General features: G+C 38.5%; 1 protein-coding gene across 1 annotated transcript in view; it reads right to left on the bottom strand.

The window, feature by feature from the left end:
• Lix1 (limb and CNS expressed 1) overlaps window positions 1-20,638 on the bottom strand; it is a 57,119-nt gene that overhangs the window by 16,944 nt on the left and 19,537 nt on the right. The window contains exons 3-4 of the mRNA XM_048422162.3: window positions 6,651-6,791; window positions 4,271-4,366 (exon numbers count right to left, since the gene is read on the bottom strand). Of these exons, the coding sequence (XP_048278119.2) occupies window positions 4,271-4,366; window positions 6,651-6,791 (237 nt within the window). The remainder of the gene's footprint in view (window positions 1-4,270; window positions 4,367-6,650; window positions 6,792-20,638) is intronic.

Below are 20,638 nucleotides of genomic sequence, written 5' to 3'. Positions count from 1 at the left end.
AGTAAATTGTTAGTTGAATGGTGAATAAAACCTGTGTTTTCTTTGCTCTGTAGGGAAAATTGCAGTTGCTGCTTGCTCTCCATCCACAGCTTCCTGTTTTTACTTTGTCATTCAATTCCTTTAATCCTGCAACAACTGGACTCTGTCCTGGAAACTGCCTTCCTCGTTTCGCCTCTTAGAGACAATGGCTTTTCAGCTACTTTGAGCATGAGAAAAGGCTCATTGCCTCTGCCTGGAACTTTGGGAAACTGGCTTGGCTCTGTGATTCATCAGAAATAAGAAAAACAAACACTGTGAATGGAGAACTTGGAAAACAGGTGGGCACCATCTCCCTACCCAAGAGGAAGAGTTTAAGAGGAAATTTGTTTATGGGATGGGGCTTTAAAAGGCGACCTGGGGAATTTAGTACAGACGTAAACAAACAACTGTTCCTTGGATTGCATTAGTCTTCAGAATAAATATATTCACCAGCTTCAGTCAAATTCTCTCTAGAATCTGACCTTGACAAGACCCAGTGCCCTTTGGTTGCCGCTCCTGTCCCTCCCCATAACAGCAGGCTGTTTCTCTCCGGGCGCTTACCCCAAATCAGGCAGATCCTTCTCTCTCAAGAATTGAAGGTAAACAGAAGTCTGTATGATTCCACAGCGCTGCAGGGCCGACCCAGCGAAAACCCGCAGTCAGTAGACACCAATCTTGCTTTTTTACGCTATAGTCTTCCGTTCCCACATCCAAACACTCTTCTGTCACACCTCCAGTAGGGGGAGGGGCCCTGAATTGTGTCTCTGCTTCAATAGCCCAGGTCTGCATTAACTTCCCTTTAAGTGTAGACACAAACCGCTACATCTGCCCAGACCCCATGGATCTTGCTGCGCCCCAGCAGGCAGGCGGAAGGAAAAGTTTGGCTCCTTGGGTCTTCTCTCCTAACCCGAGGGTTTGAGTTTTCCCCCGCATTCTATCTTTCTTTTTGTTCCTATCCTGCCCCCAGTCTTCTTTGTGAAGCATTTCTTGAGTGTGATTTAAATAATTATTATTTAAATATCTTAGTACAGACCACACAGAAAGCAGTTCAGCAAGGCAAGGGTTAAAGTGACACTGAGGGGGATGTTCAGTAGAGCCTTTCATAGTACTTGGAAGGAAGTGTTTGTTTGTTTGTTTGTTTGTTTTTAATTCTTACCTCAGTAGCTTTGGCAGAGTCAGCCAACAATGTTCAAAATCATTATTGTTTTTAATAGCTACTAAATCACATTCTTGGTATGGGGTGACAATGGGAGAGTGGCCCCTTCACCTCAACGGGGCAAAACAGTAAAACTACTCCTGAAGGCATAGAAGTGGGAGAACTGACGCCACCCTTGCTCATCCATCACGTCAAAGGGTGAACTAGCCAGAGCAAGGCTGGATAACTCACCCTGGTGCTGAAGACAGGGGAGAGCTGACCAACTGACCAACTACTCAGACCCAGAACCAGGGCTAATTGTTAACGCACCCCAACATCCATCCCCTCTGCGACCTGCTGGAAGGGGAGGGGGTCTTGTGGACCCAGGGCTACAAGATCTCCACAGCACAGGGCAGCAAAGTGATGTTCAGGAAGAGTCCCAGTGAGGGTCCAGTGTCAGTAGTGTAGCAGAGACGAGGGGCCTCTGGCCAATGATTCTGTGCAATGAATGCCTGCATGTAAAGATGTATGGAAAAGGGGTTTACTGCGTGACCCACCGTGTTACACTGCAGTTTCCATGACAAGAGTTTCTCTTTCCCCTCTCCTCTTTTTCTTTTTCTTTTCATTTTTTTTTTAATCTTAAATTTTGATTTGTTTTTTTTGGGGGGATGTGTTACAAGGGCAGAGGGTGGAGGCAAGGGTACAGAAGATGCATGGGATTGGCACACATGATGTGAAAGGCACAGAGAACAAATAAAAAAGAAAGGTAAAAGATATTCGTTAAGGATGAAAGTTAAATGACTTTCCTCCTTATGAGAGGAGCTGTTCTGGATGACTTATAAACGCCCAGATCTTTAGCTCTATAAAGTGACATGATTCTTTTTATTTAGCAGAAAATAAAAATGAGTTTCAGAATGGGCAAGCTCACAGATATAAAGTGATAGGCACCTATACGTAGGTCTGTATGGTTTTAAATGCATATCTTTTCTCTTCTGCCATTCTTTTTGCTGTTATTTTCTCTAAAGCTTGGTGTTAGATTGGGGGGGAGGGTTATAGAGCCTTTATAGTTTCCCCCTTTTATTGTAAGGCAGGGCGCCATGAAGCATTTTGGCTGGGAGCTATCTAACCTCTTGTGAAACTTATTATTATCTAAAGGTGTCAGGGGAAATACATCCATCAAGCAACCTCTGATGTTTCAAGTAACACAATCCTTCAGAGTTACCCTTAACCTTCATGGAGTGTTTACCACAGGCCTCTCATTGTGTCTTCTTTCACCTTCACACGGGCACTGTGAGGTAGTACTGGTATTTCCTCAGGTTTATACACAAGTGAAGAAACAGATTTAGAGATAAGGAACAGAGTATGGCTAAAGCCAGCTAGTCTATTCCAGATGTCCTCATCTACTACAAAGAAAAGTTGGTGTTTTTGGACATCAGCTGCAACACAAGGCAGCTGTAACACAAAGATTAAGTTTTACTATGATAAACATTTTTATTCATAAAATTTATAAGTCTGATTACTTCTTGAAATCAAACTTAAAAAAAATAGAAGTACTGGGAGTAAGACTGTACTATTTTAATTTTTGCTGGTATTCTGTGTCATTGGATATTTGACTTCATTTAACCTTAGCTGTTTAGAGGGACACACATTGCTTGCCAAATCACTACTGAATTTTCATCTACTCAATATATGAGAAGAATCAGATGTGTGAAAAAAGGAAAGAGATTGCCTTGCAAGAGTCTGAAGCCTGGAACTCAACCATTTGCTAAGTGAAGATAATCTTCCTTGGATAACACGTGAATAATAATGACTACCTTATACGACTGTCATAAGGGTTGAATTATACTAATAATTGTCAGATGCTCAATATTATGCCAAAGAAAGTATCAAGTAAGAATCAGATACTAATATCAATGTCATTACTATTATTTTACACTTTATAAAGACAAATAGAATAAGCCAATTTTAACTAGGAAACATCTGTAAACCAAAAATGTATATAGTGCAGTTAGCCCAGTGAACCACACAGCCCAACAGAGTATACCTTCAGCATGCTCACAGTTGACTTTCTGTTAGGCCAAAGTTTACAATATAGTATTAAATACCTTCTGTGGCTTATTGAGCAATATACTGAAGAGACAAGAAACTGTTGTTTTTTCCATGCCTACATAAAAGTGGGAAGTATTAAATTTAGGATTATATAACAGAGTTCCTCAGCTGTTGCTGCTCATCAGATGTGGATGACACATTGTTAATATTGGTTTTCCTGATAGGAGGGAGAGGCACATCGTGTTTAATAGAAGCATCATAACTGAAGTAGTACTTTCTAATGTACTCCCACGGAAACCCTTATCTGACTTCTGGAGAATTTTGCACAAGCAATATTTTTAACCTTTTGACTTTGTTTAAAGGGGATCTTAGTCCTGAAGAGTTGGTGAAGTGTTACTTGGTTGTAAAGCTGGCATTGTTCTTCTGTTTCTAAAGTGATAGACACCATATGTAGGTCTGTATGGTTTTAAATAGATGTGTCTCCCCTCTTGTGCCATTGCCTTTCCCCCTGTTATTTTCTTCTATTTGAGAATAATTTGTTTGAAAAAAAATAGATGTTTTGTAGCTCTCCTTTGTTGTAACACAGAGGCCCCGAAGTTTTTGAGCAGCATGCTTCATGAGAACAGAATGTGCTATGATTGCTATTTGATTTGGGTTAGTGAATGTGGCTAAAATTCAATCACCATGCTGAATTCTAGAAGGGTAAATTTTAAAAATCAGATTGTTGGAACAAAAGATACTAATGTTAATGATAAGAGTTACAAGTCTTGGTCCTGGAGAGATGCCTCAGTAGCTAAATGTAAATACAGCTCCAGGGCTATCTGGTGTTCTGCCCTGCATGGGCACCTAAGCTTATGCACACACACACACACACACACACACACCCTGCATGAGCACCTAAACTTATGTACAAACACACACACACACACACACCCTGCATGGGCACCTAAGCTTATGAACACACACACACACACACACACACACTACATATAAAATAAAAAAGAGTTGCATATCTCCAAGGCTTCTGGATTGGATTATCAAATAAATAACTAGCAGGGAGTTAGGCACCTGAAACTCCAGCATGGTCTTCCCCATGTTTGACTCCAACATGTAGTGATAGGCTCCGACACTTGTGCTGGGGTCATCAGCATCATCTAAAGTGCCCTTGGGAAGGAAATCAAACAAAGAAACAAAGAAAATGTCAATAATAATCCCTTCCCTTCTTTGAATGAGTAGGACCTAATCCTTTTATTGGCCTAAAGGTACCGGATAAAATACTTGATCTCATTTACAATGACTCAAGTAAAGAGCGTTTTATAATCAGCTTAAATGTGACTTTTGCTTAAAATGCTAACAGATTGTAGAACTACTAATAGAATGATAATCCCAAAGCATGAATTTCCCTTTCCTTCTTTCAGGATCTTTTGTCAGTGATTCGTTAATGCTTATGTGGCTGCTCTCCATGGCTGTCACTGTGGTTTACTGAAATCTTACAACGTTGATTTCAGGTAGGACTGCATAATCGAAACTGAAAGAACTTTACAGGCGTGTGGTCCATTCCATCCTTCCTTTTCATAATAAGCTATTGCTGACTGCATGGGTATTGGTTTGTATACATTTTTAATATATATAAACTACTTAATAGTTAAGAAGCAAGGTAGGTGACAGGTAGAAATGAGATTCTTTTTAGCTTGGTTGTGAGAAACAACACTAAGCAGCAAATACGAGCTCTGGAACGGCATTCAGGCTTCCTTCAGTATCCCATGACCTTGGATTCCCAGGATGGTGAGCAATGGCAGCGTTGTGGGACTGCAGAAACAGCTGTCAGCATCAGGCAGCAGGAGATGTATAGCTTCGAATGCAATAACATTAACACACTGCTCTGAAATATTTACGTTGGCCTTTTAAAGTATCCTGGGGGAAATCCATCCAGAAGCCTGCAAGCCACACATACCTCTCTCTTTAGAAATTTCCACCAAAAAATGACAAATTACATTTACATTGAGGGCCCTTCCTTGCTCCTAAGTAAATTCCACATGTATATAAATCAGGCATCATTTTCCTAACTTTTCTTCCTCAAAGGCACTTGAATTTACAGGGCCAGAAAAAAAAAAAAAAAAAGCTTGCTTTTATGTTCAGAGCAGATACAGTGCAGACCTCCCCACTTTCTCCTAGTTAGGCTACTAACCCTAGATCTTCTCGGAATGATAATGCAAAAGGATCCCTAACAATCTCATCATCTCCTTCATGAGCAGTTGCCCTGTAAAGACAGAGACTGTCAATTCAGCTCAGGAAGAAAAACAAAGGGAAGGGATGCTGGCACAAAGGCCTTTCATCCCAGCACTCACTCAGGAGGCAGAAGCAGGCAGATTTCTATGAGTCTGAAGCCAGCCTGAGCTACATAAGTGAGTTTCAGTGGCGTCATGACTACATAGTAAGACCCTGTCTGAAGCAAAAGGGGGGGGGTGGAGAAACAGAAGAAAAGTGACAGAGTTTGCCCTCTTCTATGATTCAAACTCCTGCCTGGAAGCACACACAGAGAAAAATCTGCTATACGTGGGGTTCAGGGTGGCTTACAGTTGGAGATACTGGACAGGAATTCTCAACCATTTATTCGACAAATAAATATCTAGTACTGGATTGATAAGAAGTTTTCCTGTTTAAATTTCTTTCTTTTTTTTTTCTTTCTTTTTTTGCTTTTTTTCAAGACAGGGTTTCTCTGTAGCTTTGGAGCCTGTCCTGGAACTAGCTCTTGTAGACCAGGCTGGTCTCGAACTCACAAAGATCCACCTGCCTCTGCCTCCCAAGTGCTAGGATTAAAGGCGTGCGCCACCACCACCCAGCGGTTCTATTTAAATTTCTAAGACACATTTTGTTGTTTTCATTTTTTTTCAAAGCATTTAATTGTATCTGCCACGGAAAGTTTCAAAGGTTACCAGAACATATAAACCACTAGAAACCATGATTATTCTAACACACAGAGCTGTCAAAGCAGCCCATAGTTTATTACACTATCAACTGCAAGGCTGCACACTGGCTGGGGAATTATTATTTACAGCAAGAACTTAAAATATTTAGCATAGTTATTTAAGTTTGGGGAAATTACAGCTAGTTTATTACTAGATTATAAATCATTTTTCAACTGCATACATTCCTGGACCCTGAAAAATATCTATACTCCTCAAAAACCAAACATTGAAATCAGTGTGATCATGTGATCTTCCTCAGTCTGAAAGTTAATCAATTTTGACCCTGGCATATCGAGTATTAACAAGATACAAAATAGGGAACCAGTTTCACCTTCATGATTTCTAACCTAAGGATTCATTTTGCCAAACTTTATTGAGTCAATGGGCAAAAATTTAACCTGAATATAGTTAAAATAGGGAATTTTCTTACTTTGGTAATGTTCTCATGTTCCCACCTCTCGCCTCCCTTCGGTACTCACACTGGTGGAGGCCACTGCTTCCTGAACACTCTCCATGATGAATTCCTTGGTGATTCTTCGGGAGGGCAGCTCATTGAAGAGAGAGTTGATGAGCGCCACTTTAGCTGCATCCCGCCTAGCCTCAGCTCTACTTAAGCAGCACTTGGGGAGAAAGGAGAGGCAGTTATTAAAGAAGTCAGCTGCAGACCCCTGTGCACTTCTGCTTATACATTTACATGGGTTCTGGACTCAGACTGTTGGTATTCAACTCTTAGTATATAAGTCTTTGAACCAGTTAATTATTCTCTCTGTGCCTCAATGTCCTTCTTAGTAAAATAATAGTAGGATTGAAGTTGAAATTGATTAATTGATATGAAAAAAAGCACCAAGAATGGTTATGATACATGATACATCATCATGGTCCATGAAAGAGAGTCAGTCACATGTAGTTTACCATTATGATAGTTGAAAGAACATACACCGTATTCCAGAATTTGTTCCCCACCTGTCTTCTAGCAATAGTTCCCTAATTTTTTTGAGGATTGCCCTTTATACTTTGCTCATATATAGTTTGGGTAGAAATCAAAACCATTTGGTTTTCCAAAGTTAGGGGCCATAGACTGTCTATGTTCAGTAACTCATTAAATGCATTATTTTTCAAGCAGTGACAACTCCCTGTAATCCCAGTACTTTCAAAGCTGAAGTTATGATATTTTGAGGCGAACCTAGGCTAGAGAGGGACTGTAGAGCTTTAGCTCAGTTGTAGAGTACTTGCTTAGAATTCACAAGGCCCTGGGTTTGAATCCCAATACTTTAAAATATTTTTTTCCAGTGTTCCCAGTGTAATGTTAGTCTCTGTCCTCCAAACCTGATTCCCTCATTGTCTACATGGGCTTGCCCGAGTATCTCGCTTCCATTCAGTTCACTCTCTCTCTTTTCCTAATACTTAAAAGTTCCCATTCTTTGAGTTCGACTTTGTGTGAAGTTTGGGGGTCCAGAGGGAGGAAGAAGTCCTATAAGGGCTAGAATAAAGCCATACCTTTAGAGCATTTAAGACATGATAACTGCTCCCCCAAAGGCTCCTCTGAACACAGAGCTACAGACACTAAGGTTTCTAGTAGGAAACTACTCTTGTGAAAAGAAGTCCAGGCCCAAGACAAGTCAATGGGGTAGCCGGGCAGCCCAGGCTTGTAAGATCTAGTCCACCTGAGCTTTGGGGGCTATTTCCTTATGCACAGCTTCTACTACCTAGATGTGAGGCTTTCAGAAACATGATGATACATGGTGTGAAAAGATAAGAAAAGTATTGAGGGCCTCACTTCATTTTTTAGTTTCATAGTCTCAAATCCTTGTGCGCTTTCACACTCCACCCAACACTGACCTTTCTGCCCTGTCCCCGGGTGCTTGAATACAACCTTGTATCATTTAGCGCCCACTTCCACAAACCCAGTTTGAATCCCTGAAATCAGGTTCCCAGTCTCCAAACCTTCCAAATATCAGGAATGCTCTTGTGTAACAATCATGTAGGTAATAATTGATCACTTCTTTTGACTTCTCCCCAAACTTTGGTTTTTGGTATTTTTGCATACTTCTTCAACAGTTTTTATAACATCTAAACCAGTGCTTTGATTTGAGATGCTTGTGTACCATCAGGGCGTGGAAAAGATAGTAATCATAAGGACTTTTAAAACAGTGGGGCAAGGTGTGTGTGTGTGTGTGTGTGTGTGTGTGTGTGTGTGTGTGTGTGTGAGAGAGAGAGAGAGAGAGAGAGAGAGAGAGAGAGAGAGAGAGAAGGAGAAGAAACATACATACAGATAGACAGGCCAGAGACAGAGGAAGTTTAAGTTCCAGTAGCATCAGCTTACTTGAATGTAATTATTTGCTGGTCTTTTGCCTGCTGTCTCCTCCTGCACACTCTAATTGTTACCTAATTTTCTTTGTGTTCAAACCTATTACATAATTTTCTTTGCATCCCTTCTTATTACAATTTACTGAATGAATAACAGACTGACACATAGGAAACTCAGTAGAAAATCAGTAAAACATCTGAAAAATGTGCAAGAAATTCTTTCAAGAATAAATATATATACTACTTTTTCTTTAAAAGTGCTATTCCTATATTCTTTATATGGTATTTTAATTCGGCAATATGAAAATATATTAAGCCTGGATTAATATTCATAAGGATAACTGATTTAGATTCTGATATAAGCATTTTTGTCAATGTGTAGGTTATATTTATTATTCTATGAAAAAAAATAAACTCCTATTAAAAAGAAAAGGTTTTGCCAATAGTAGCAGCTCATTTTAATAGCAGTTTTACTTTGCAAAATCCACAACAGAGCTTTGGGATTTTAGAATTTAGGGAATAAGTACTACGGGTCAGAGTACTCAAACTCTTAGGAAATATCTTTGTCTAAATAATAGCAATTTAAGACAACTTTCAGAGAGGGGGGAGAGAGAGACAAAGTAAACACTGCACAGTTAAAAGACGCAATCTACTTAAATAAGAGCAGCTAAGTACTAGATCAAAGACAGCATTACATTTACAGCCCGTGGTACTGTCACACAGATCAAAGTATAGTCAGGCAGGCAGGCAGGCAGCAGACAGGGCCTTTACCAGGGAAGCATGGAAGAGGAAGGTGGGAGACTCAGCTAATCTCAAGACGTAAAAGCAGACACCTGTCTGCTTATTTTATTGTTTCGGGGTATTGGAGGTTTTTTTTCCCTTCCAATGGGGAGAAAGTGTGTCTGTTAATAAGTACATAAAATGAAATCAGTTCTGAGACATCAAAGAACTTTTCTTCATATTATTCTTTATATTTTTGAACGACAATCACTTCAGAATGAATGTCTATAATGTCAGCCAGCTGTTTTCTTCTGAAACTACAAATCCAAGCCAGTAAAACTGCTGTCTGTTTTGCTTTTTAGAGGTTTAGGAGAACCTTTCACCCATAGAAACATATACTTGGCCAAGCAATTTAGCTCATTTGCAGTCTGCTTGGAATATCAAAATAACAGTCTGGATGCTCCTATAAGAACAGGCACCTTCAGAATCATCACCAAACAATGGGAACTGTAAGGAAATAAGTATGGCAAGTTAAAGGGCATTTTATTGTTTCCAAACTGGTTATCAAGGACATCAGATGGGGTAAGTAAAGAATGATGTTATTTCAAAGCACCTTCCAACCAGAATTAGACTTTACTATATGGTTTATTCTTGCTATTTTTTTCCCCAGACCTCATCATAAATACAAATCTGTAAACTATACCTTATGTGCTGACCATTCTTACTTGCTAATACACAGAGACAGTTTTCATCCTTTGCATTCTATGAAAGTTCTGAGCTTGAATATTAAACAGTCAAAATCTTTAGAAAAGTCAGCTGTGGACTTCTTAGGCATGTGAAACTGGCTGCTTTGTGAGTGGCCAGCAGACCCAACCAGATATTTGTCTTGCTACTCAGGTGTCTTTTATTTGCTAGTAGATTATAAACTATTATAGTTATTAATGTCTTCTAATAATAAAGCACAAATGAAAATACTCTCCTCCCTGATAACACTCCTTCTGAAAAAAAAATCCACACAGAATGCTGTAATGCTTGGGAGAGACATTTAAAGGCAATGGTGGGTCAAAAAAAAAAAATGCCCTCAGTGGTCCATTCCTTTTCCCAGCATTCACGTCTTCACCGAGGTCTCTTGACTCTGTAGTAGTGTTAGTCAATGGAACATGGCAAAAGTGATAGTATTCTTCTGTAATATTGGTTTATAAAGAACCCTGTGGCTTCCATCTTGACCCTGTTTGCCTTTTCTCTGCCTTTTCATGAAGAAAAGTTAGCTGATATATTTAAGCAACCTTATAGAAAGGCACACATGGCCAAGAAAAAACGCCTGGGGTCAGTAGCCATCTTGGTGGGTTTGGAAGGATACCCAATCCAATCTTTAGATGACAGCTGATGGGGAAGCTCAGCCAATCACATCTGACTTGGGTGTGGCCATCTGGAGCCAGGTAGATAAACTGGGATAGATAGGTGTATGCGCTCTCTGTGCGGTGCTCGCCTGAACTGTTTGGACATCGGAACTTTTACTCCAGTAGCGTGAGTTTCTCCGCTTTTCAATTATTAAATTATATCTGTTGTTTTGAGCTGGTCTGGTTATTTTAGTGTACCTATCGATACGCCTTCACTTACAGACAGCTTGACTGCCACATCCAGCAGGTGGTGAGCCAGAAATGCCCAGATTCCAGAGTCCTGAACATGTATGTAAGTTTTGAAACAATTTATTATACAACAAAAGATAAGTATTACAGAGTCTTTGCTTCCTTCAGGTAATTAAGAATTTTCTCAGCACACTTTTGGGAGAGAGCTCAGTATCTGAGATCTTATTGCTGACTCTCAGGGCTTTGGCCCTGTGCTAAGCATTTTATGATTAATATTATGTCTAGTTATCACAACAATTCTATGAGGTTGGTTTTATTATAACTCTTATTTTATAATTGTGGAGGCATAGACTTTATAAAGGTTATGCACCCCAAAGTCATGGGACTTAAAAAGTAAGCAAATAAATATTCTCTCTCAAGTATATCTAACCAGTAGTTTATTTTGTACTTCATAAGAATCCTAACTCAAATCTTCAGATGAGTGAGTCATTGTGAACAGTATGCATGGCTGTGTTCTGTGTGTGGGCTACTGATTTCAGACACATGTGTACCATGGAACGTGCCTGGAGAACAATCTTTGGGAAAATTCATTTAGAGGAAAGTGGAAAGTTTAGGGAGTTGGTTCTCTCCTTCTACCGTAGGTACCAGAGATTCAACATCTTGGAAGCAGTTTTATCTGTTGAGCCATCTTGATGACCAGTCTTTCACCTTATTTTTATGGGATAGGATTTATCCCTAACTCTGAGATTACCAATTAGTTAGATTGACTTGCCAGCAAGCTCAAGGACCCAGTACTAAGATCATAGGCACATGTCTCTATGCCTAGCTTTTTTTTTTTAATGTGAGTGATGGGGTTTAAACTCATAACTTTATGCTTGTACAACAGAACTTTATCCACTAACCCAGTACCCCAGCTCCCATATATGCATTTAAATAAACCTTCCAGGTGATTCTGAAGACCCTAGACCTGTTCTTAGAAGAAAAACAATGTAAAAAATTCCAAGTAAAATGTGTTAACATTATGCTTTCAGCCAGTCTATGTAGAAGCTTCTTTGTCTTTATGATAAATCCTGTGTTGTGAACTTAAAACAACGGTAGTTTCTCAATAGAGAAACTGTTTCTAAGAATTAAGCAAACAAAAAAAATTAAGGTTAAAAAGCCCTTTGATAACTCTCCTAAAAGTTGCTGGCTTTTCTAAATTACATTGAAGTTCTGCTTTTTATTTCTTCTGTGATAAACTATACAATGTCAAGATGTAAACAAGATTAATTTGTAGATTGATCACAAATTAAATAGTAGCTATTCATAGTTTTTATTTTGCTCTGTTTTGTTTTCTTATGAATGCAAAGACATTCTTAAAATAGCTTAAATAAAATTTATAAATAAAATATTATTATAAATAAAATAATCACAGACAAATTTTAAGTAGAAATGTCTAACAAGAAATTAGTATCATTTTAATAATTTACAAAACACTTAAAAACTGTAGGTATATTTCGTATAGGACATCTTCTTGTCAGTTTGACACAATTCAGATTGAAGAGTAACTTTTGTAGTATCTGTCAATGGATTAATTTTCATCCATAACTTGTTTTAAAAATAAGCAGGATGTGTGTGTTGAGTCAATTTTTTTCATTCAAGAGTTTATTGAACATATATCCTAAATATAATTGGTTCTGTTGGAAAGCATGTGGAAAGACATCAAGACAAGGAACCTAACTCCATCTTAACAGACTTCCTGGAATTATTCACCCATGTGCTTTAAAGATTAAGAAAAAGGTTCTTCCAATCTGAAATCTATAGAGTCAAATTAAGTACACTCTACTTAGTGCCTATGAATGGCTGCTGAGGAACTGCAAATACGTAGCAGGCAAAGTTTTGAATAGCAGTAATGCAATAGCAAGTGTTACTTGTGACTGTAAAGAGATGGGATCTCAAGTTAAAGATGAATCTTTGCTGGGATCAAGGATGGTTCAGTGATATTTAGTTAGGACTCACTCAACAGTTAATTGCACACAAGAGGCTCTCCCACACTAATATTTTGCAAGTGGCAAACCAAATAAACCGACAGTGAAAGGTGAAATATCTTGTCCTAATCTTAAATGTTGTAATGTCTGTCATTCAAATGGTTGAGAACACTTTTACTTTGCAACATGTAGTCCGAGTTTCTGCGAGCAACTTGCAGAGTTTACGTGTGCATGACCTGTGGGTTCTGGTCAGTGTTACCAACACCTCAGTTTCATTCTGACATCAAGCAAGCCTTCAACAAAAAGAATTCCACAAGCCAGGCCCTGCTGCTCTCAGTTCTTTAATGCTTTGACCTCCCGGGTCAGAGCATGAACATTCACATGTGTTTCAGTATATTTGGTTGTGGCTGTATTAGCATCTGCCCCTTCCAGATGGTGATGTGGAAAGGGCAACTGCTGAGCTTCCATCACTCAGGTTAACACCACCTCTGCAGGTCAGGCTGGAGGCAAGTATGTGGAGACAATTCAAGTCTCTGTGTGTGCTGAGAAAAGGGGTCTTTGCTAGGCATGGGGGAAGGGACTGGTTTGAGAGTCCAGTGTTCAGAGAAAATTCTCCAGTTTCTGTCAACTTAGGGGAACATTTCAGGCATATGGTGGATCAGAATGTTTTTTTCATAATATAAACCACCTGCCCATCTCCTCGTTTACCTCTGCTTGAAATGCTATTCTACACATGTACCTAGACCAAAGTCCCTGGTAACTATTAAATCCCAAATTGCATTGGGCTCCTTCAACTTTCCATCCTTCCCTCCCAGCCTTTCTTTCTTCTCTTTTCCTCTCTCTCTCTCTCAATCTCTCTCTCTCTCTCTCTCTCTCTCTCTCTCTCTCTCTCTCTCTCTCTCTTTCTCTCTCTCTCTCTTTCTTCACCTTTTTCTTTTTTAAAGTTAAGGCAAAAATTAAAGTTAAAGCTCAAATTTTTGGCTTATTTGGAGACCAAAGAGATGAATGGCTCAGCAGTTAAGAACACTCACTGCACTTTCAGAGGACTGAGGTTTAGTTCCCATCACCCACATCAGATGGCTCACAACTACGTGTTACTCCAGTTCCAGGGGATCCAACACCTTCTTCTGTCCTCAGAAGGCACCTGTACACAAGGCACCTGTACACACATGGCATACACTCACACAGACATACATGCACACATATGCTGAAATAAAAAAGAATTCTTAAAATTTTTTCTTTTGATTTATTTTTATAGTAATTTTGGTGTAAATAGATTGCATGAGAGGGACGGGAGGAAATCATGGAAAGTCAAAGTTACCTGCTCAGCAACTTAGTAAGATGGTGAACATCTTCTCACAGTGTATTACAAGGGCTGGAAGACTCCAGTAGAGATATTCTGACATCCTTATTTTATCATGGGCCTTCTCTAAGTTTTCCTATCTTTATATGCTACCATTTTCTCTGGAGGTCAAGCATCTCTATTTACTTTGTTGAATAAGGAAGAAGCAGATAAGAGTTAAGGAAAGAAGGCTGGGGAATAAAGGGTCTTATTAAAACATTACACACTTCCAAGTTACATGCAATTCATTAAAGTCTGATGATTAGCTGACATGCCTTTCAAATGAATACAGTTATAACTAGCCTTTCTGTCTTTCGGTCTCATTAATTATGTCAGGATGTCTTTCTGTGAAGATTTCTACCAGGAAATGCCTCCTTTAGGAGTTGCTATACTCCATAATATGTGATGCATCTGAGTGTAGTCCCAAAGTCAGAAAAAAAAGCCAACGATTGTTTCAAACAGAAATATTTAGTATTAAAGCAGCATTGGTGTGGACAATAGTCTTGATTTTATGGCAGGAACTTCACTTCTATCTGGAGAATGGAATGTTAAGATGAGGGCTTATTTGTTTACTAGCAAAGAAAGCATTACAGTTTCATTTAGTCAAGTATATGAACTGACTAAATATTCCCTCAGTCATGGGGAAAGCTTTAGTTTCATTAACTTATTTTTATTGTGATATAGATATATCTTTACTATCTTGGACTTTGAGAAGATAGTCATGCAATTTATAAGAGTATAAAATGGTGTTTTTGTGTCTGACTATACAGGTAAAGTGCACTTATCACCTTAAATGAGTAAAAGAAAACAACATTCCACACTTCTATTTTTCTTGTACTCAGTACAATCCTTGTAAAAGTGGTTTTCCTACGTATTTTCATAAGCAATGACTTTGAAAAGCAGAGTGACAAAATAATTAAAGGCCATTAAATAAAGACTGAGTGTTTTTTTGTTTTTGTTTTTGTTTTTACTTCTTACTATACAGCCCATTGCACAACACCAGAGTCTTAGGCAGGGTTTCTATTACTGCGACTAAACACCATGACCAAAAAGCAAGTTGAGGAGGAAAAAGTTGATTTGGCTTCTACTTCAGCATTGCTGCTCATCGCTGAAGGAAGTCAGGAGAGGAACTCAAATAGGGCAGGATCCCAGAAGCAGGAGCTGATGCAGAGACCATGATGGGGAGCTGCTTACTGGCTTGATTCCTATGACTTTCTCAGCCCACCTTCTTATAGGACCCAGGACCACCATGGGCTGGGCCCTCCCTCACTGATCACTAAATAAGAAAATGCCTTACAGCTGAATTTCAAGGAGGAATTTTCTCAACTGAGGCTCTTTCTTCTGATGACTCTATAACTTGGATGAAGTTGACCCATAAAACCACCCAGAACAATCAGATATGTGTTAAAAATGGGTTGAGGGGGTCAGTCAAGAGTCTGCTGATAGAGATATCAAGTGTTTCAACCTCATATACCTGGCATTATACAACTAGTCTTAGAATCACACTGTATCATTGAACACCTATGCTTATTTTCTGTGAAACAACCTTTAACAATAGCACTCAAACAGTTATGAAAGACATAATATCCTAAGAAATTAAACATATTTCAAATACATCAAGCTATCACATCAATGCTTTACATTTTTTATTAATAATAATTAACATATGTAAATAATTGTATAAAATGTAGTACTATGTATGCATAAGGAAAATTTGCACTTACTAAAGATAAGAATGCAATCCTTAATTCCAAATTATCTTAGCCAATTCTATACAGAAGACCACATCATAGACTTTTTTTTAAAAAATTAATCATAAACTTTTAAAATAAAAATATAAAATAAGATACTCAAGTTTTCCTTCGGGTTTATAAACAAAAACAGTTGCTGAGATAATAGTGGGTTTTCTTCTGCATTAATAAGGAGGGGCTGGTAGATAAGCTGGGGTCATAGTTGTTTTTATGGCAAAATGTGGAAAATGTTGCTGTATGGCAAGAGAATGATTAACTGCCTAGACCCTCCCCAAAAATGATGTAATGAAAACACAATCAAAATGCACAAATCTCATTTAACTTCTGAGGAAAACTTTTGTATCAGCAGCTTATTTTGTTTGCTGCTTAGACATTTAAAAATAATACCATATTTTCACTTCTCTTTTTTCATACTATAGTAATTTATGAAGGTCTGATAAAAGGAAGGTCTATAGTGTTTCCCTATTCGCATTTCTCCCATCTATTTGCATTTATTTTTCTGAGGGAGAACTGTGGTGTTAAGATTAACTGAAAATGTCTTAATTAGTCTTCATGGACACAAGTTTCCCATTTACTAAAATGAGAGGTGTTTTGCATTGACAAACAGTGTTAGCTTGTGACCATCAAAGCCTTGGACAGCTTTCCTTTTACTAGTCAGAAAACTAAAGCTCATTCTGAATACCCCTGTTTTGAATGAATGAACATAATTTCTTACAGCTTTCATGAAATGCTAAAAGCTGAGTGATTAGTTTTGTAACCCAGCCCATACTCCACTTTAAGTATTTCCCATCACTAGGCACCACTGGATGTGATGTCCATGACACAGCAAGAAGCCTACTTTGACATAATGATTTCTCCATGCTTCAGCATGTGGCCTTGGCATTAATAATCCATCATGGGATGATTTGCAATGCACAAGGGTGGCATTTGGTAATGTGAAAAGACATAGAAGGAAGAAGTATGTAGATAGGCTCTTATAGGCTAGCTGCTGGAAAAACATGGCTAAATGTTATATGATGAAAAGAACATTTAAGATGGTTTTTGAACTGACAAAGAAACAGTGCAAGGTATCATCTCTAGAGAAATTTTTATTCCTCTTTTCTTTCCTGTTTTTCCTTCCCCCAACCAGGTTTTGGAGGGACAAATGGGTTTAGGGGCTAGATTTGGTTGCCAATACCCAAATACATTTCAAAATATATTTGATTAGGGAAGTTCTGGATCTTTTAAAGCAAGGATGTTAATAATTCTCCTGGGACCCTTAAACTATGATGATTTAAGCATAAGGAAAAAGAGACTTTGAAATGATCAGAGAAGTCACCCAAAGGCCTCCCTGCTGAGGAGTTTTCATTTTCATCTTTTTAAAACTACAAGGAGAATGTTAGATTCACCACCTAAAGGAAGTCCTGTCATTTGAGTCAAAATTTATGAGACAATAGGAAAATTCACAATTCTCAAGATAACTAAAACAAAAACAAAAGCACAGGAATTCTTAGATCCTTGATCTCTAGATATATTTTTGTATGATAAATACATTCCATTTTAGATATACTATAATGAGTGCATTTATTGACTGTGGACATAATTTGTGCCTAGGTACAAATACAGGTATAATTGGTTATTCATGGCCATGAGAGCCAAGTGAGAGGAAAGTTATGCACAAATGAAATCCAGAGGGAATGAGGGGGTCCTAGATCCATTATTTCTCATTGATTCACTTCCAGTACTTTAGCCACAAATATGTACAAGATAATGTTGATTTATTACAGGGTTATGAGCCTCTGTAGCCCTACGTGAAAAGTTAAGTGGATACCTTTACATACTATTGATTACATAGAAGATTAACAACACTAAGTTATTCTTGAAGTTTGTTAGTCATTAATTTGAGTATTGACTTAACAGAATGTGTTAGGCTGATATTACATGAAAATAGCAGTGCTTGAGATTATGAAGGTCTTAAGGATATGGGTCCCATTCCTGAGGCATCTATATTTTATTGCAGAGACAAAACACATGCATACATTACCTTAGCATAAGGTGCTAATAGAAAAGCAAATAACTGCTTTGGGAAATCAGAAGAGGTAGAGTGATTCCAAGAGAAGATTCAGAGCATATGCACGGGCCTAGAAGGTGGGGATAGTATGAGTATGGGGATAACTAGAAGAGATCAAGACATGGAGTGTGGGGAGTTGGGCCAAAGCATCCAGTATCAGAAAAGGGATTCTAGGAGATAAAGCTGGGAGGAGGAGAACTGAGGTCAGCTGAATAGTCCATTGCTGTAGATTTATTGGATTTCAGTAAGATAACGGCAACCACTAGTTCTCTCCCCTAGTCAAATTTGAAATGATTTAGAGAAAAGTTGTAAAGATAATATAGTTTCCTACTAACCAAAAAGTGGTTCATGTTTCTGTGAGTTTTAAAATGTTTTAGTTTTATTTCTTTTAATGTGTGTGTGTCTATGTGCATGTGAGTGTAGGTACCCTCAGAAGCCAGAGACGTCAGATACCCTGGAGATGAAGTTATAGGTGGCTGTGAGCCATTCGATGAGGGTGCTGGGAATTGAATTTACATCTTTTACAATAGCAGTACATGCTCTTAATCACCTAGCCATTTCTACAGAACCTTTGTGTTTTTTTAACATAATGATCCTTTTAGTTTATTTTTATTACACTCCTGTGATTTGTATGACTTGTCTCCTAAGTAAGACACAAACCTTGTTAAATTTTTATTTTGTATTTTAGTATTTAGAAATTCCAAAGATGTCTTCTTTTTTATCTTCTTATTTATCTTTCTTTCTTTCCTCCCACTCCTCTTCTTCCTCCTCCTACTCTTCCTCTTCCTCCTCTTCCTCCTCCTCCTCCTTCTTCATCTCAGGATTTTTCTGTGTTGTAGACCTGGATGTCCCGAAACTCACTTTGTAGAACAGGCTGGTCTTGAACTTGCAGACATTAGCCTATTAGCCTGCCTCTGCCTCCCAAGTGTAATATGAGGGGCCGGCTTGTTGGAGGAGGGTTATCTGTCTATTGTGTTATTTTCATTGGTCAATAAAGAGACTGCCTTGGCCCTTTGATAGGACAGAAAATTAGGTAGGCGGAGTAAACAGAATAGAATGCTGGGAAGAGGGCAATGAGGCAGACGCCATGGAGCCAGCTACCAGGTCAGACATGCTGAATCTTTCCCAGTAAGCCACTACCTCGTGGTGCTACATAGATTATTAGAAATGGGTTAATCAAGATGTGAGAGTTAGCCAGTAACTAACTCTCTAGAGATAATGGGCCAGGCAGTGGTTAAATGAATACAATTTGTGTGTTGTTATTTCTGGGGCTAAGCTAACCATGCGGGAGCCGGGCGGGACAAAAAGCAGGCCTGCCCGCAGCTCCGCAGCCCCTCACTACACCCAAGTGCTGGAATCAAAGTTGTGCCCTATCACTGCCCAAATTATTTATCTTTTCAAAGACATAGGTTTTGGTTTTGTTAACTAAATTTGCTAGATTTTGACCTATTTCAAGTCAGTAACCTTAAAGTTTTACCGAAAGTTACCTATACACCCAATATATTCAATCTAATTTTTAAAAAATGAGGCTACAGAGATGGCTTAGCAGTTAGGATCATTGACTGTTCTTCCAGAGGTATAGGGTTCAATTCCCAGCACCCATATGGCAGGTAACAACTGTTGTCTGTAACTCCAAGGTCTGACACCCTCATATAGACATACAAGCAGTCAAAACACCAATACATATAAAATAAGACTAAATAATTAAAAACAAAACAAACTAATGGGTAAATGCAGTATTTAAAAAAATCTCCAACCTACCTTTCAAGGAGAATGCCCTACTCATTCACTCTGTCCACACTTTCTGGAGTCTGTTCTTGTCTCGTCTTCCTTGGACAGTGGATAAAGCTAAAATTGAGGTTTTACCCCAACTTTCCAACTCCCAGCCATCTTTAAGTCCTTGTACATTCTCTGTTGATCACATTGTTTATGCAGCTCTACCACAACAGATGTTCATGACTCATTCACTTCCTGAAGCTCTTAACTTCACTTAATTCTAAAATATCTTCATGCAACCATCAGAGAAGTCTTTCAGAAGCACATCTGAATATATCATTCACATTCAGGGTTTTGATTTTACTTGGTATAGAACATGTACTCCTTTGCAAGGTGTGATGGCCAAGTGTCTAAATGCTATCTTCCACAAGTTCTTTCCACACTTATACTTTGATAATCCTGAAAATCCTTGAGGTTTCCTCTTTTGGTGTGCCTTTGCACACACCATTCCTTACACTGAGAACACTTTTTCTTTCCCATCTGGATAAGATACCTTCAGCTGTATACTTCAGCTTTAATTTACATTCCCCAATAATCCCTAATATCTACACAGCATGAATGTGTTAGTCTCATTATTAAATTATACCTTTCCTGGGTCAGTGAGATGGCTCAGCTGGTAAAGGTGCTTGCCATCAAATCTGATGACTTGAGTTCGAGCCCCAGGACTCACATGGTGGAAAGAGAAAACTGACTCCAACAAGCTGTTCTCTGACCTTCACACAAGCACCATGGCATAGTGTGAACACACACATGTATGCATGCACATGTGCATGTGTACACACACAAATAAATGTAATATTTTAAAAGTTTTAAAAGCTTAAAAACATAATATTATCTACACAAAGGATTTGAGACAGTATAAAGCAGATATACCAGGCAATAAGGTAAAATAGAGTGAAATATTAATTCAAAGGAAGAATATAAAAAGAAATTAAAGTAACACCAGGTATATATTTTCATACTTT

The sequence above is a fragment of the Myodes glareolus genome, chromosome 1 (genome assembly GCF_982192425.1).
Source record: "Myodes glareolus chromosome 1, mMyoGla1.1, whole genome shotgun sequence".
Classification (NCBI taxonomy): Eukaryota; Metazoa; Chordata; class Mammalia; order Rodentia; family Cricetidae; genus Myodes; species Myodes glareolus.
This window is presented reverse-complemented; position numbering and strand designations above follow the sequence as displayed.